The 17,642-nt window shown below is 36.6% G+C and overlaps 1 protein-coding gene across 1 annotated transcript; it reads left to right on the top strand.

Moving 5' to 3' along the window:
* The first annotated feature begins 330 nt into the window (after nucleotides 1-330).
* FLK (RNA-binding KH domain-containing protein) lies at nucleotides 331-16,116 on the top strand. The gene is made up of 7 exons (XM_088960315.1): nucleotides 331-564; nucleotides 4,701-5,001; nucleotides 9,612-9,861; nucleotides 14,142-14,290; nucleotides 14,431-14,712; nucleotides 15,013-15,207; nucleotides 15,529-16,116. The coding sequence occupies exons 2-7, from the start codon at nucleotides 4,720-4,722 to the stop codon at nucleotides 15,709-15,711; spliced, it is 1,341 nt and encodes a 446-aa protein (XP_088816441.1). The 5' UTR covers nucleotides 331-564; nucleotides 4,701-4,719; the 3' UTR covers nucleotides 15,712-16,116.
* Nucleotides 16,117-17,642: the final 1,526 nt, after the last annotated feature.

Here is a 17,642-nt window from a genome sequence, read left to right as displayed (position 1 = left end):
CTCTGCTTTGTACCAGTGCAAATAATATTGCACCGCATACAAATTACCGAATTAGGCCATAAGATTTTATTGTATATTAAATCCATACTGTGTTGATCTTTTTGGGTCCGAGATTATAGGTATCAGGCGGTGCGGGCTTGATGTAGGCTGGTCTAGTGGTCTAGGCTTGGATCCTTGGATGAAAAACTTGTTACGTCCTCCAGAGCCCAAAAACTTTCAGGCAGGCCAGGAAACGCAGGCCCAGCCCACAAATGATCATCTTTTTAGTTCTTTGCCGGCCCCAAACCCTGACTCGCAAATTTCAATTTTAACAAATAATAGGGTCTTTATGTAAATACAGATATTGAAAGGGTCTGAACCTAACACAAAATAACGTCTTCAAAAGAGAGAGCCTCCCAATTCCCCAATTTCCCTAATCCTGGACACGGGCTCTCATTTTGTCTCCGCAAACCCTTGGAAAGAACGGAAGCTCCACATTTTGTCATCGGCTCTCCCTCTTCCATTGCTTTGGAGCGGTGCTTACGCCATTTTTGGGTCTGCCGAGAAGCTCTCGTCGTTAACCATGTAAGCAAAATAGAAAACTCGTTCTTATAGTTCTAGGGTTTCTTGTCGGTTCTTTTTTACTGTGAATATACATTTTCTGTATCGTCTATTATCATATTTGTCTATCTTTTTTTGTTGGTGGTGGTTCTCAAGAGCGTTTCCTGTGATTTCCTCTCGTATTTCGTTTTGGGATTATATGTTTTCGTTCTCTCCTGCGCTCCCATGGCCACACCACAGCAACTTTATTTATTCTTCTTTCAAGAGGCGGAATTAATAAACGGGGTGAAAAATTTTGGTCTTGATGGGTTTGGATTTTTTGAGTTCTGGGCACCTGGGTTTAGGGTTTTAGTAAGGATACTATTTTCTTCACCTTTTTTTCCTAATTGAGATTGTTTTCTTTTTTGTTGTTTTTCTCTTATGTTTCTGCGGTCTTTCTTAGGGTTTTGTTAATTAGTTCTTTGAATAGTGCCTTTTTTGGTTTCTCAAATATTTGCTTTATAAATAATTTAAGTAAGATTTAATTGCTAAATTAAATGACGTCCTTGAATGATTGAAGGGTTTCTGGTAAATTTCTTGTTAGAATAGCAGGGGGACTTTTTTTTTTTTTTGAGCTCTCTAGTTGTGACGTGAGTATCCATGAAGTAAGGGTAGACAAAACATGCGCAAGGTATCAAAGGATGCCTTTCTATTTTCAAGTTCTTTTATAAGTGCCTACGAGTGGTCCGGCTTGTAAAGAGAGAAATGGACCCGTGTTATCAAACACTCGGCCAGTCTAGTAGTCTACCAACTAGTCAACAAATAAGGGCCGGGCCAATGGTATCACTAACTAGTTGGTTAATACTCCTCGTGTGGTTGCCTAGGATGATCAACCTAGTCAACCACAGTGTCATTTCGAGGCTTTATTTTCTGTTTGTATCTCAAATTATTAGAAATAATATAGAATATGTTCACATTTTTGTGTTCATGCTGTTGCTTTAAATATTTGTTATGCAACATGATTGAATGATGGTATATAAAATAGAAAAAGTATAAAATGAAGGAATCCAAAGGAGGAGTTCTTTTGAGTTCTCTTCCAGTTAGTTGTGTGTTGGTATGGAATTGCTACAAACAAATGGCACATTGAATAGTCAAAGTTGCACCTTTTCTTTGAAAAAAGGACATTGATATTGAACATTGTAAACCGAATGTTCAATATCACCCTTTTATTAACTCGTATACGAGATTGCAAATATCTTATTTTCTTAAAAAAAGAATATTTCTTTTTTAATAAAAAAGAACATATCTTATTTTAATTGACTAGTTGGCACCTGGGTATTTATCAGATAGAGAGGTCAAAATGACTAACCATTACTTCACTGTATTGACAATGCTGGGATGGAGTTTAGTACCCAGAACTGTTGCCTCCCCATTGCATTTGGCATGCCATTGGAGCAGGCACACATCTGAACCCCTTGAAATCTGCTAATCTTTGATGCATGTTCAAACATCCATACATACATACATACTCCACTGGTCCTCCCTACCCCCCTTTCAATTTACTCCCTTGTCTTTCTCTTTCTGAGCCTCTCTTTTGATGGCAACTCGTTTGCATGTTGTGGACATCTTGATAAAAATGCCGTCATCCACTATCAAGCCTGTTTCCTTAATGTCCCTCAAACTGCTATCTTAAACATTTAATGGCTATGTTGCATGGAATGGACGCTTCAAAATAGGTCCATTTTTTTGATCATGCAAAATTTAGAATTGCAGTAAAAATCCATGAAAGAAAATACAAGAAAGAGAGCCTGTGTTTGCCAGAGGGCTGTACACTGTTTCAACACAAATAGAACTTCGAAATTTGTCCAATTTCTAATGTAAATTTTTAATATAAAACTTGTCTGTAATGTTTCTTAATATAAACTGTTCACCACTTATATAAAAAGATATGAAGCTTTGTCATAAAGAAAGGACATCCATCACAAGGTTTTGGATTGTCTTTACACTTCACATTAAGTGTATGAAATAGAAATGGGAGCCACAACTGTGTAACATAGTCTGGGTTAGCCCACTACATGGGTGCTGTAAATCTAATATGGACTGGTTCTGAAGACATGATAAATGTATAAAGTCTCCCATTTTGTGATTTGTCTGACTTGGCCATGCCATTCATCTTAAATGGCTAAAATATAGCTCAGTGACTTGGTTTTTTGACTCAGCTTGGCAAGGTCAGGGGCTGAGGTGACCAAAGAATCTGTTAAGAAAATCTTTTCTTATCTTCATTATTTCTAATTTAATCGGGACCTGGCAAATTTGCATTGTTAGTTCCACCGTTGTTTCATCATTTATACCATAGATATAATATATGCTATGCAAATTTAATAATAATGATAAGAGTGCAAATCAGGGTACAATTAGGATGGAGACCAAGAGAACCTTTTTCCATTACCTTGGTTTGATAATTGATAACCAGGGAGAGACTGAGGAAGATGCCATTTATACTATTAGAGCAGGATAGGTAAATTTAGAGGTGTATCCGGAGTCTTATCTCTTATCTGATAGGAAAATACCAAGTAGACCTGTTTACGGGCCAGGCTTTGTCTCTGTATTAACAGAATACATTGAGGCCTGAGCCCGGCCAGAAATTTGAAAAAAGATTTTTTTCCTATTTTTATTCAACAAAAACTGTTTTATTTATATTAAAAGACCTCAAAACCCTAAAATAATGAAAGATCTCACTATTACTTGAAAAAAGGGAAGAGGAACAAAGAAAAAACATATTGTATATATATTAATTATTATATAAAAAATATTATTTATTCTATAATATATTATAAATCAGGCTTGGGCCGGGCTTTTTTGAGAAATCCCGAGCCCAGTCTGAAAAAAAAGGTCAGGCTTTGTGTTTTGGGCGGTTGGGCCTGAGCCCGCCGAGCCCATGGGCCTAAAGTCACATCCAAGCCTGACTTAGAACAGACTGGCCTGGCCTGTTGGCTACCCGGCCCATGAATGGCTCTAATGCCAAGGGAAGATTTTATAAAACAGTTCTAAGGCCAGAAATGCTGTATGGAGTAGAGTGTTGAGCGGTCAAGATATAACATGTCTATAACATGATCGAAGAAGAGATGCATATGCTGTGGTGGATGAATTGAAAAACTAGAAAGGTAGAGTAAAAAATGATTTCATTTGAAGGAACCTAGGAGTAGCTCCAAGCTTCGAATAGGTGGTAAAATGATAGAAAGTTGACTGAGATGGTTTGATTACTTTCATGGATGACCACCTACAGCACCCATAAGAAGTGTTCCATTGCAAATTGAAGGGGATAGAAGGGCTAGGGGCAGACCAAAAATGACATTGGATGAAGTAATAAGAAATGATTTTAAGAGCTCATAAATTTAACAGTGGATATGGTACTGGCTAAACAAAATGGAATGGCAAAACAGGATTAATGTAGTTGACCCCATATGGTTGGGATAAGTCTTAGATGATGATGATACAGAGACAATAAAACTATAGAAGTAGAAAAGTGGAATAATCAAACATTGTAAACAAAATATTGCTTAATATTTACTTTTTTTGCCATTCTAAAACATGCATTTGATCTTGGAATCCTCAATGATGTTGTATCTTTACATCAGTTTGGAGAACAGGGCATCAAGGAATGAGAATTGCAATTTAGTTTTTAGAACAAAAGTACAAAGCAAGTTCCTAGGAAGTCATCTTCCATCATTGTTTTTGCTTCTTGTTTATTTCGTAATTTTCTCCTTGCAACACTATGTTGTGGTCATGAAATGAAAAAAATATAGCATACCTTTTTTAGGGAGAAACCTATATCTGCTAAATATGTAGGAAGAAGTTTTAAATTTCCAACATAGCATTGGAGCAATTATTTGCTTATTTTTATTGGAACATTATTATCAACTCATCAGGGCATATTGAGAAATGAGAATCGTTCAAGGAAATACTCTTTTATCTTTTCTTTTTGGATATTTTGCCTCTTAATGCACAGGTGATCATTTTTATGGTTGTGTTAACTAACTCGGTCTGTTTTCATTACTTATACTATGGTTTGCGTAACGGCAGAAACAACTTCACCTATGGGCTAGTGCATTGGATTTTATGATATTGTTGTTGCCCCATGGAACATTTCTGTTAATTTGTATTTTGTATCTATTATTCAGCATTGTAGTGTGAAACATTATGGCTGCTCCTAGTGAGAATTTTGGTGAACTTGACATGACTGGAATGCCTGGGAACTCCAACATTCAACAAAAACGAGGACGTGAAGATGATTCAGGAGCTACAGGGGGTGAAAAGAGGTGGCCTGGATGGCCCGGTGAGAATGTTTTCCGAATATTAGTTCCTGCACAGAAGGTCGGTGGTATCATTGGACGCAAGGGAGAGTTCATAAAAAAAATGTGTGAGGAGACGAAGGCTCGCATAAAGATTCTTGATGGTCCTCAAGGGACTTCAGAGAGAGCTGTAAGTTGCTTCATAATACATTATCAGTCCAGGCCCAGCTGATGCTCATCATGTATTGTCATTTAACCTACCCTTGTTGGTCATATTTTTTGATCAATTATCTGGTACTTCCATCAAGCATCAAATTTATTCCTGCAGTAATATTTGTCATCTAAATTAACAGTTGTTAGTTTCTTTAAATGAAATCTTGCTTAGCAATGTAAATGCCCATGCTTTCTATACTTTTGCTGGATCATATATTGAAAAAGCATGTTGTTTTTTATAATCTTATATCAGCTTATTTGTTTTGCTTGATGGAGGCTGCTGGCATTCCTTCTATTCTCTCCCTCCCAGCTTCTGCCATCCTACCTGTTATTAGGAACAAAATAAAATATTTGTGCTATACAAGTGAATGTAATCTTGACGACATTACCATTTGCTGAGTATAACGTGGTTCTGTGGCTAGCATTTCTTGAATTGCTTATCTGGTTGGTTACATTAGCCAGGCCTGTTGCCTATTTTACTAAAAGCAATCACTTAAGAATTCATATCTTGTGATTTAAGAACCCTGAAATTAAGTAGCGATCTTTTGGTGTCCCCCCATAACTAATGCTATGGTAAAGATGAAAATGTAACCTGTAATATACATAATGTTAACCTTCAAAATGTGTTACTTAAAAAACAGGACTAAAAAAGAACATGCAAAATTAAAATATGACCTTAAACCGGACATGAATCCAAATACAGCACCTTGTATCACAATAACCGAATGAATCTGTGCAGGTTCTGTCCGTGAACCTAAGGCAACAAATCAATCACTAAAGTGACTTCAAACTAGAAGAACCAAAGATCCAGATTGCAGGGATCAGCATTGAGCATTACAAGTGCTGAAAAGTTTATCTGACTAAGCACTCAGAGATACCTTGTACAAACATCTGTTCCAAGAAGCTCTGCGTTCTATCTGGTAACTTCAGAACTTGGTTGATTGATGTCTTGCCACACATGGTCAAACTTATATAAGAAACCTATGACAATTAGCATGAATAAATATGATATAGAAGGTAATTCTTAAATCTTAGGCTAATTTTTTTTTGATCAGCATAAATCTTAGGCTAAAATTGCTTTCCAGACCTGACCTACTCACCTACACATTCTTATATAAGCACAATAAAAGTATAATAATTTTAACTAATTAACAGGACACAAAAAATTGTGTTTAAAATATAATACAGTCCTTTAAACATATCTCCTGGACCTTATATTATTTATAATTTACTCTAATAAATCCTTACCTATCAACACTTAATATGTTCAAAATAGCTGGTACTTTAAAATTTTAAAGTCACACACAAAACTCAGTTTTCTTAATTTGTCCATTCCAGCATATGTTCTTGATTCATTTATGAAATGTACAGTGGAGACACCGTTAATTTAGAAGGAAATAATTTTTGATTTATGCTCATATGGAAACATGACAACCAATATTCCCATGGATTGAATTAATTATAAAAAAAGAAAATTCTCATGAATCGACAAATTACTACCTTTTTTTAGGGTAATTAATATGCAGGTTTTCATATCAAAGGAAATCTATATACACAGCATGTAAATGACTGTGTATATAGAAAATGCAACTTTTGACAGGCGGAGTTGTCTTTCCACATTGTACAATTTCATGTATAAGATAGTATTTGGCTTCATTGTTTGATGGATCGTACCTAAGAGTTCCCATCAGTTATATTCCTATCCGAACCGATGGTTGTGATTGTCTGTTCCACAATTTCATAGATCTTTTTGGCCATCTGAAAGGTCATATATAAGACTTTGTAATTGTCTGGTTGTGTTCTTTTCAACAAAGATATTCTTGGTGGCAGTCATGATAGTGGTTGGTTGTTCACCTTTATGTTTATCACACAAAAGGGGCAAATGGAGATATCTTCTTTTTAGTAGTGTGCTGATTTCATTATTGTACAACTAGTTATTGATTTGCACCTGTAAAAAGATGAACTTCCTTGACAAGTTGCTTGATGAAAATAGTAGAAATATAATGTAGCTCTTGTAATAATCTAATACAGAATTGATAATGCAGAATTGTGGGACATCATATAAGGGGATTTTTTTGGCCTAGAAAATGCTGTAAAAATATAAGAGGCTTTTTCTCTTATATGATGAAAAAGAGCTAAGTGGTATCCATTAAAAAAGGTCTGATCCGTGTGGTCTTTTGATTGTTGGTATAACCAGCCTAACACCACTTGAAAATCTTTCTCAACCAGAACTTGTCGAGTCCTTGGGAGGAATTCAAAGAGGAAATTTTGATTTTTGAACTGTGTATTGAGTTCTTAGCTTGCTAAAACATGTCTTTGCTCTTCAAGGGAAATACTAAACCCCCTACCCTTAACAAAAGGGGAAAAATCCAATGAAATCCCTTGCCTATTTCTGTCAAGAAAGAAAGATACACTAATCTGTTCAAAGAAATGCCTTCAATGCTTACGTGGAGATTCCTTGTTTATGAGGCTGCATTCTACATGCAGTTTGTTAGCATTTATGATCAACCTAACTGTGCCTACCCCACACTTAAGCTACCTTGTATTTCAAAGGGGAGACATGATGCAACTGCAAAGCGGGTCAAGCTGGAACCTTTCTCTGTCAGATACACATTCGTGGGCTATCTCAGGCAATTATTGGTTTTGCCTTTGTGTGTGCACATAGATTGGTGAGCGAATAAATGGTTTGGTGGACTATTTCTTTGAGTCTGTTTTATTTGATGGGCTTTGATGTGCTAGGTTCGTTCTATTGGCACTTGGGAATGATCATATTATGGAATGTTTTCATACTTCTAACATCATAGGCCTGTTTATATTGTTTTGGACGATGATGAACCTGACCAAGTGAAGCCTAGTTGCTTAACCCAAATCTGCATTTTAATTTCTTGTTTTACATGATGCTATTTGCATGATCAAAGCTTCTAGTTTTAACATTCTTGGTATCTACTCTGAATCTGTTGTTTCATTTGATCCTATGGTCTGTTAATGTGACTCCAACTCCGTTTCTAGAGAGAGTATAAGGAGATGTTCCTTGTATTTGTGTTGTAGCACTTTTCTTGTTTTTTCCACTGTTTTTGTGGATCTGTATTTGAATAGCAACTTTATCATTTCAATGTTATTTGGTTATTAATAATAAAAATTCTCAATTTTCTGGGTATATTCTTTATTACCTGCTTAACATAGTTGGTGAGGTGTCACCTAGGCACTTGCTTAAGCACCAGGCCATTTTTTAGAGGGTTGCCTTGCTTGGGCAGGCTGGGATTGTGCATTCTCCAAAATTTGAATAGGCCTGACCCAAGGGCTTGGGCCATAGGGCCATATAGGGGTGCTCAACAAAAATTGAAAAACCGAACTGAAACAAGGAATTCAAACTGAAAAATCCACTTAACTGAACTGATCAGTTCGGGGTGCTCAACAAAAATTGAAAAACCGAACTGAAACAAGGATTTCAAACTGAAAAATCCACTTAACTGAACTGATCAGTTCGGTGTTTTTCAAAAATGGTGGTGGTTCAGTTTTGGTTAACCTAAGACAAAAAATGGGGGTTAAGTGAACCAAGCGGTATATATATCTAACACACGTATCTATATGTTAAAATATATCTATATCCATATGCTAAATATCTATATGTTATATATAAATATGTTATTTGTTATTTATAATATATTATACTATGTTATTGTAGTATTTATATTTATTTATATAATTATTTATAATATATGTTGCAAATATAAAAAACTGAGGAACCGAACTGATGAACCAGTCAATCGATTGGTTTCGGTTTGCAGTTTTTCAAATGCCGGTGGTACCGGTTTGGTTTCCAAAAGAGCCCATGGTTGGGTACTGAGTACTGACTTGCATGACACTACAAAATATTTTTGATAATTTGAAATTGTAGTAATAAATAGACATTATTAACTAAATTGTTCATTCTGTGGGTTTATATGCCAACATATTTTTATTAGTTCTTCTATTTGTTAGGGTTCAATCAACAAACATGTTGGTATGTGCTGTCTTAGACCCTCGAAGACTTCAAAACCTGAACCAATAAGCAAGGAAGAGCTTAAAATTTGTTCACTACACAGTCTCCTGATTCCTCTTCCTCCTTCTCTTCCACCCTTTCTTTTTTCTTTTCCTAGGACAGAAGTCAGAAACAGGGTCATAGCCCCTATATTTTCTGGATTTTCTTTTTTCTTTTCTTTTCATGAATATGTTGATTTTCTATGTTTTAATACGAAGTCTGTACATTGCACGGAGATAATTGATAATTTCTAACGAGAAATGGTTGCCGGTTGCTCTTGCCTAGCCTTACCTTGGCACCTTGAATTGGTTCTCACTATTTGCCAGTTACTAATGGTGCATTAGATATTTCATCAAAATTGAGTTAAGCCAGTACCATACCAAAACTTGTAATTGTGTATTAGATATGTTCCCTATTTCAAAAGAAACTAGATTTGGATATTTGTGGATTTTTTTGATCAATAGGATATTTGTGGATTTTTCTTAGCCTAATAATGGGTATTTGTTTTTTGATAATTAATATAATAATGGATATTTATTGTTCACCCTCTGCTGCTTTTTTAATAGGTATTGATTTCAGCAAAGGAAGAGCCTGATGCTTCTGTGCCTCCTGCAATGGATGCTCTATTGAGGGTCCATAAACGCACTGTAGATGGTTTAGATGGTGATTTTTCTCATCCTCCAGGTTCTGGAGGCACAACTTCAACAAGGCTACTAGTTGCAGCTTCACAAGCTGGAAGTTTAATTGGAAAGCAGGGAGCAACCATAAAATCTGTTCAAGAAGCATCAAATTGTGTAGTCCGTGTTCTTGGACCAGGTAACTTCAGATCAATTCTTGCCTATAGCCTTTTGCTTCTTGGTTTAAAATACAATTTCTTCTGATATGATTGCTTCTTCACTTGCTTTTGCTTTTTCCTACTTTTAAATGTTTTACTTAAACTACTTTATTGCCTCTTTTTATTTTTCTTTCTCAAGTCAGTGTTTGGTAAGAGTGCAAAAAGTGAATGCACTGATCTAAATGCAATTTCGTTCAAACAGAAGATTACTGGGTTCAGGTTTGCATTCATAAGTTTATAGTGTCTTGCTTGGTTCTGCATTAGCACTCTTACCAAACACATCCTAACAAAGAACTGTGTTCAGTGATTTAAAGGTGCGCCTAGGCACACAGGCGAGCCACATTTTTGGGTATGCACCCCACCTAGGTCAGGCGTAGCCCTGGTGTGCCTTTTGAAAATTTCACGCTTTTTTGCTTTTTTTGAACCTAGTGGCTGGGCCGGTGGCTCTGACCCCGGATCCTCGTACCACGCCCCTCGAGGCAGGCCTGAACAAGTTGGATACCTCAATTTTTCAGAAGCTGTGTCCATATAACATATGGCAACTTATTAGTTGCATTACCTTTTTTGGCACAATCTGGAATTGGGAGTTCGTATAAATGCCAAATTGTATTTTCCTAAATGATGTTAGATATCTTTCAGATCCTCCAATTTCTTGTTAGTGTTATAAAAATGTTCATTTGGTGCTAACTAGGCAGGTAGGCATTTTGGAGGCTTCTTGCCTGAGCAATTAAATAGCTGTGGTATCGATATATGCATTTAAGTGTATCTATAAAAATAAAAAAAAGATATATGCATTTAAGTGGGGGAAAATAGGTTATTATTCCCTTTTATATATGGATATAAGTGTGCATAAACCATTTGGTTCATATTGAGTGTATTGTGGTTATTTATCTCTGTTTGTCTGTTGCTATTTGTATGGTTGGTATTTAATCATTTAGTGATTAGTGATTCAATCTGTTCTGTAGCTTAATAGTTTACAAATTACAACTAACATGTATATACACAAACTTATCTGTACTTGCGCATAAACACTTTATGCAATATGTTTCTTTATTTATTGTACTTGTCAATAATTATGTTTAGGTAATGGGTTTGCTGGTTGGTTTGTTTAGTTAACATCCCAAGAAGATCTGAGGATCTATTACATGGCAATTTAATTTGGAGCTCAAAATATTTGCACATGATTATTTAATCCTCTCCCACCTGAGCCCACCTGTTCTGCATGGAGAACCTTTTGTTGCAAAAGACATTGCCACATGTGAAGACTTTTACCCCTCTATTGTTAATACCTTTTACATTAAAAATGAGAATTATGGTGTAGCTTATATAGATTGGGTAAATTTCCAGTTTAAAGTTGGCTATAAAGCTTTAAGGTGATTAGGTGAAGGAACTGTACCTGTGTTCAACCCAGCTGGTCACCTTTAAGATGGACATTGTGGATTGGCTATAGGGTGTCTCTTAGACCTGGCAAAAAGTTGACCCAACCTGTGAACCTGGCTCAACCCGAAGAAAACATGGTTAGGATCTCATATTTAGCCACCCGAATTTGAGAATGACCCGACCTGGAAAAAACTGGGCTGGCTTGGGTCATGGGTCAACCTGCTGACCCGATTGTCAGGTCTAATTGGGACTATTTATGTATTGTTAGAAGTTTCCACTCTTTAATCTTTACTCTTTACTGGTTACTCTTTGAATTGTTAAATGCTCAAGTTTTTTATTTTATTTTTGGAGTTTTAAGGTTAATTCCTTTAATTTTGGCAATTTTCATGTATTTTTCTTTATTTTAAAATTGCAGTTATTTTTTTGGATGACCTGAAATCACCTGTGGGTCAAACCCTAACCCAAACACTTAGGGTAAGGGTCTAGCATTTGCCAACCAAACCCAAAATTCAACACGGCCCAAAATCAACCTGAATTGTCTTGACCCAACCTGATCCTGGCCCACCCAACCCAATTGCCAGGTCTAGTGTCTCTGCATTGCAGAAATAGGTATACTTTAGGGAAGCTCTTTTCTTGATCAGATTAGGAATCATTATCTATTTGTTTTTGCCACCAAGGGGATGCCTAGTTTTTGCCTAGGTGTTGACTCACCTTACCAGGCCAAAACACCTATGCAGTATGCCTTAACTACATTGTGATGAAAAGCTGTTTTGCAAACATTAATTCTTAAATCATTTAGCAAACTGAAGCCTCTGCCAGTTCCTATCTTGGATGGACCCAAAGGGTTATTCATGGAACTTAAATTAAGGTTCAGCCTGATGGATTTCCCTGCTTTCCTTGGGAGTAGGAGTGCATTTACTGGTGCCAACTGCCAAGGCATTTCCTTGGGAATGCTTACAGGTTTAAAATTAAGCTCAAATAATATATGAAACCTGGTTCCTTATCTGGTCTGGAATTGGATAAACAGACACCCAAGTTGAATTTGATTTGATATACATGATGAGATTTAAGAGACTGGACCTTTTTGCCGGATAAAAGGGTGTACTTAAGAGCTGAAAATGATTTGAAGAGGTTGAACCCTAACAGGCTGGAAGAGAAGACAGAGAGCAGAGATCATAGCAGCTTCAAACCCAAACAGAACAGGTGTAGTAGCTGTATCCAAACCATTGACCCCTGCACCTGGTAGGGTATTTCATGTTTCCAGAGCTGCGTTTCTTGCCTTGTTCTTGAAGGACTAGATCTCCATAGCAGCTATGAACCATTAACCAAACTGAACCAGCTTCATGTTTTAAGTCTCAAGAGGAATTGTTCCTTTGGCCTCACTGCAGAAAAGCTTCTTTTCCTCATCTACAAAGGCTTCATTGGAGACTTTGCCTCCTCCTTACCATCACTTTTCCGGCCACTATGACATCTGCTATGATGCAGGAATAACTTCCTTACCTCTGTTAAGTTTCTCATTGTACAGGGGTTTCTTTGTATATGCTTTTTGATTAATGAAATACTTCACCTTACAGTTAAAAAAAATCATAGCTCTGAACCCTTAACCAAACTGAACCAGTTTCATGCTTTAAGTCTCAAGAAGCATTGTTCCTTTTGCCTCACTGCAGAAAAGCTTCTTTTCCTCTTCTAGAAAGGCTTCACTGGAGTGGAGACTTCCAATCCTTACCATCACTTTTTTGGCCACTGAGACCTCTGGCTATTACACAGGAATAGACATCCCCTCAACCAATTTTCAATTGAATCTTAAGGGACCAACAACTGATGGCAGTGAGCAGAAAGCCTGCCGAATACGACATGATGTTTGCTTCAATAAGATGGTGGCGGCTGCGACAGCAACTGGCGTTCACTTTAGGTAGGTTTAGGATTTGGCACACTGGAAGTGTGAAGAGGATAAAGGAGAGAATGACAAAACCTATTATATTGATCTATTTATTTGAGGTTAGCTGTCAGGGTTTGTTTATTTGTTTTGTTTATCAAGGCCTCAAGGGTTTCATAAAAATAATATAAATTCCTTATTTTATGATTATATAATATGATTTACATTATGATACATATTTTATATTATGTATGAGATTGAATCAAATCAGATTTTAACAGATAAATAGGAAATGACTTAGTTTGATCCAAAACTTAATGGATCACAAATGCCAATCCAATTTGATTTGTTTAATTGCTAACAAATATCCAAATCAGGAATAAACGGATTGGATTCATATTTTAATCAAATTGGTATCTGATTCATTTGCAGCCCTAGGCTCAGAAGGGAACAGGGCCCATTGGTCTAGACTAGCCCATGATTGCCCCAGCTCACTGCTGAGTACAAAGCTCCAAAAAAACATACCCATCGTGCTAATGCTTTTGATGTCTTTAGAGATTAAGACCACAGCAGCAATCCTAATAACCATTGATCACGGTATTGTGATTGGAAAATTTTGTTACCTTCAGGGGGATCTTTTTATTTCCAGTCAAATGCTCAGATTTCAAATGGCAGCACTGGAAACAAATTTTCCATTTTTTGATGAATTGGAAAAAAAATCCTCTTCCTGCAAAAACTGGTTTGCAATTGCAAAAAAGAGATCACAACATCCAATTGAAAATACAATGAAACCTTAGTGTTCCACAATAGGGGGAAATGGATCGCAATGCCTTTGTCTATTCAAGGTTTTACCCCAAATATGTTTTCCAATGCGCCCCATGTTTGTTCCATGGAACTGTTATCCCATTTATTGAGTTCTGCATGAATGTAGGAAAATGTGTTTCTTAAAATCTGATCAGATTGCATCTAACTTTTTTTGTACTTCTTTTCATGAAATATCTGCAGAAGATCTACCAATTTTTGCACTACAAGATGACAGAGTCGTTGAGATACAGGGGGAGCCTGCAGGGTTGCATAAGGCTGTTGAGCTAATTGCTTCTCATCTCAGGAAATTTTTGGTCGATCGTAGTGTAATTCCCCTTTTTGAAATGCATGTAAGTCTGTTGTTATCAACCTTTTGAATAATTGCACTCTAAAGTCATTCTGTTTTGTTTACTGGATATTATGTGATATGGACATGCAATCAAATGAAATTATTTTGTTTTAGTGAACTGTTGGACCTTTCTCCTGGCAGATGCAAATGCCAAATCCCCAGATGGAACAGAACATGCCACCTCATCAGTCTTGGGGTCCCCCTCCACAAGGACTACCCCCAAATGTTGGTGGTGGTCCTGGTTTTGGTGCTAATCCCCAATACATGCCACCACCACGACAACATGAAAATTATTATCCTTCATCTGACCTGCCTCCTTTGGACAAACAACCACATCAGGCTTTATCAGCATATGGTAGAGAGGCTCCAATGGGTGTCCATTCTTCATCTAATGTGCCGCAACAAGCACCAGTCATTACACAGGTAATCTCTTCTTGCTTTTTTATTTGCAAGATTAAACCTATAAAAAGAAAAGAAATGGGAAGATAATTATCGTTGGGTGTTCTATTAATGCTATCTCTAGAAACCATCCAAAGCAGGCCCAGAATTTTCTCCAAGGAAAATTTGAACTGCAATGCAAAATCCAACTTCCTGTTGGTGGGAATCTACCCTCCATCCAACTTCCTTTCTCATTTCAATTGGACATTTCACAATTGATCCCTGCCATACCGAATCTAGCCTCCACTGTAGTTTGCCATTGAAGGTTTGGTTTTATGCTTGCAGGTCACACAACACATGCAAATTCCACTATCCTATGCTGATGCAGTGATTGGAACAGCTGGTGCAAGTATAAGCTATATACGACGTGCCAGTGGGGCAACCATTACAATACAGGAAACAAGGGGTGTGCCTGGGGAAATGACCGTAGAGATTAATGGATCTGCTTCTCAAGTACAGGCAGCACAACAGTTGATACAGGCATGTATTATGTTTTGAGACATCCTTTCAAGTATATTCTGAATTTTGTTTTTTCATGTTCTTTTGTTCCTACCGATCCAATGTGAGTTTTGAGTGGCATTTTTCATTTTTTAGCTTCAATTTTGGAGACATTGCTGCTTGGTTAATTTCGAAAATTATGAAAGTTGTCTTATTACTGTTAGTTTTGCACCTAGACTTTGTCAATGTTTTACCTTTTGTGCACAACTGCTGTTGATTGCAGTACATGTACATTTTATGACGTTAGTATATTTAGGTAATTGGATTAATTACCCGCTGATAAACAATTTCCGTGTATTGCAGAATTTCATGGCTGAAGCTGCAGGTCCTACACAGAACTCAGTTGGCGGCACAACTGACCAAGGTTATAATTCATATCCACCCCATGGTTCCATGTATGCATCTCCCCCATCCAATAATACAGGGCCTGCAGGACAGACTGCTGCAGGTTATGGTTCAGTCTATGGCACCAACTATGGGTATTAGGCTGGGCAAGACGTAATCCTTCGATCATCGGTGAGAAAGATAAAGCTTAGCCAGACTCACCTGATAAAGTTGTAGGGAGGCAGTTGTACTTCTGTACTGAAATGTTGCGCTTTGGCTGTCTGCTTTACAATTAGTTAGAGGATAATATTGGTAGGTTTCATTTGTACAATAGGCAAACCTTTTCGGGGGGTGGGGGGGTGAGCCCATCTCGGCTTTCAAGATTTTTGTTTCTTCATTAACTTTGTAGCTGCTCTTCCCCTTCCGGTTATTGAGACCCTGATTCTTGTGTAGTGGTGATCCCTTGGGTGGTGGTGCTATGCCATGCTTGCATTTTATTTTGTTTTCCCGTGCTTTGGAATGATTTGTGACGTACCTGAAATTAGTGGACTTTGATCCTGACTTAAATGCCGTTTTTAAGAGCAATTTTAGTGAAAATATTCCTCCTGTAACTTTCAATGTTGTCCTTGGGAGTTCAGAGCCGATATGACTATTTTAGGTGCCTGCCTGGTTATGAACTTTGCGATTTTTCTTTCATTCTCTTTTTAGGCTATGATTGGTTTGAAGGAAAAGGTAGGAAAAAGGAAACATAGGGAAACCTATACGAGGTTTGTAACATTTCCCTTTCCCTACCATTTCCTTCAAACCAAATACAGCCTTAAATCTTTATTTTTTATGGTGAGGCATCGGGTTTCCCATCTGATGGATGGTCTTGATCGGTGTCAACATGCTTTCGGTGACCAAAAGAAACCAACAGCTTCCTCTACCAGGTGCCAACCCTTTATTTTTCATGTCTTACCCCTCGTTTAGGCAAATCATGTTTATGTTTGGATGACTTGACCTCGGTTCAGTCTCTATTCAAGTTTAACTCCGTTCTAAACAAAGGACTCGATGAAACCCCACCGGCCACCTCATTGTGACATTTGTGTAATGTATATGCCATATGCCTACTTCCGAAACAAATTAGGGTATTATGTTTCAGACCGGTTTTATTTAGGAGTTTGATGAACCTGAAGTTGATGTCTTGAGAGGAATTTTGTAACGTTGCCTCTTCTCTTAAAAATGGAATTTTGCAACTTTTTGTTTTCTAATGATTTCTTCAAAAAGCAAACAAAGGTTCTCAATCATGTGTTAAAATGGATATTTGACAATGCTAACAACATTCATTGCATTCAGAGTTTAGAGGAAAGAAATGTTCACCAAGATCAATTTATCTCTTACTGTAATTATGGCACTTTTAGATGTTAGAGAAAGCCAACAACTCCCAAATGATTTTCTGCTTTTAAAAGGTTATGAAAAGGCAAGGTTATTTGAGTTGGAGCAATTCATCTTAAACTGTGAAATTTACATCTTTAGCTCTATAAATTGAATGTCCAATAATATTTTAAATTATAAAAAGAATATTAAAAATATCCAATAAAATAAGTTTCTATTAATTAATAAATATCATGATTTATTAAAATATATAGTTATTAATAATATTTATTTATTATTGTCAACTAATGGTAAATAAAAATATCCAATAAAATGCATCGTCTTGGACCGAGCATGAAAGTGCTTTGTTTATGAAAATAATGTTTCATTGGGTTTCATTTTATGTTGACTAGTGTAAGAACATGTACAAGATGTGCGAATAGTAACCATATATGACATATAGTATTGGATTTAGTTTTTATAACACGCACAAAATTTAAGACAAGTATTTATTTTATATATTCATTTAAAAGCAAGAAAAATTGAAGAACTAGAAGAATTATTTTTCTCAAAAACAGGATTTCATAGATATGGATTGGAGAAAGTTTTTACAGACCTAGTAAAGGAAGACTAATACAATAAATAAGACAAACATCTGGCCGGCCACTGTAGTCCTAAGTCCTAACTTACTTTTATATGATCACTAGCTATCCCCCATAATCCGATCAACACTACTTAAC

Source organism: Nelumbo lutea, chromosome 1 (assembly GCF_056320005.1).
Source record: "Nelumbo lutea isolate HS-2025 chromosome 1, American lotus-T2T, whole genome shotgun sequence".
NCBI lineage: Eukaryota > Viridiplantae > Streptophyta > Magnoliopsida > Proteales > Nelumbonaceae > Nelumbo > Nelumbo lutea.
This window is presented reverse-complemented; position numbering and strand designations above follow the sequence as displayed.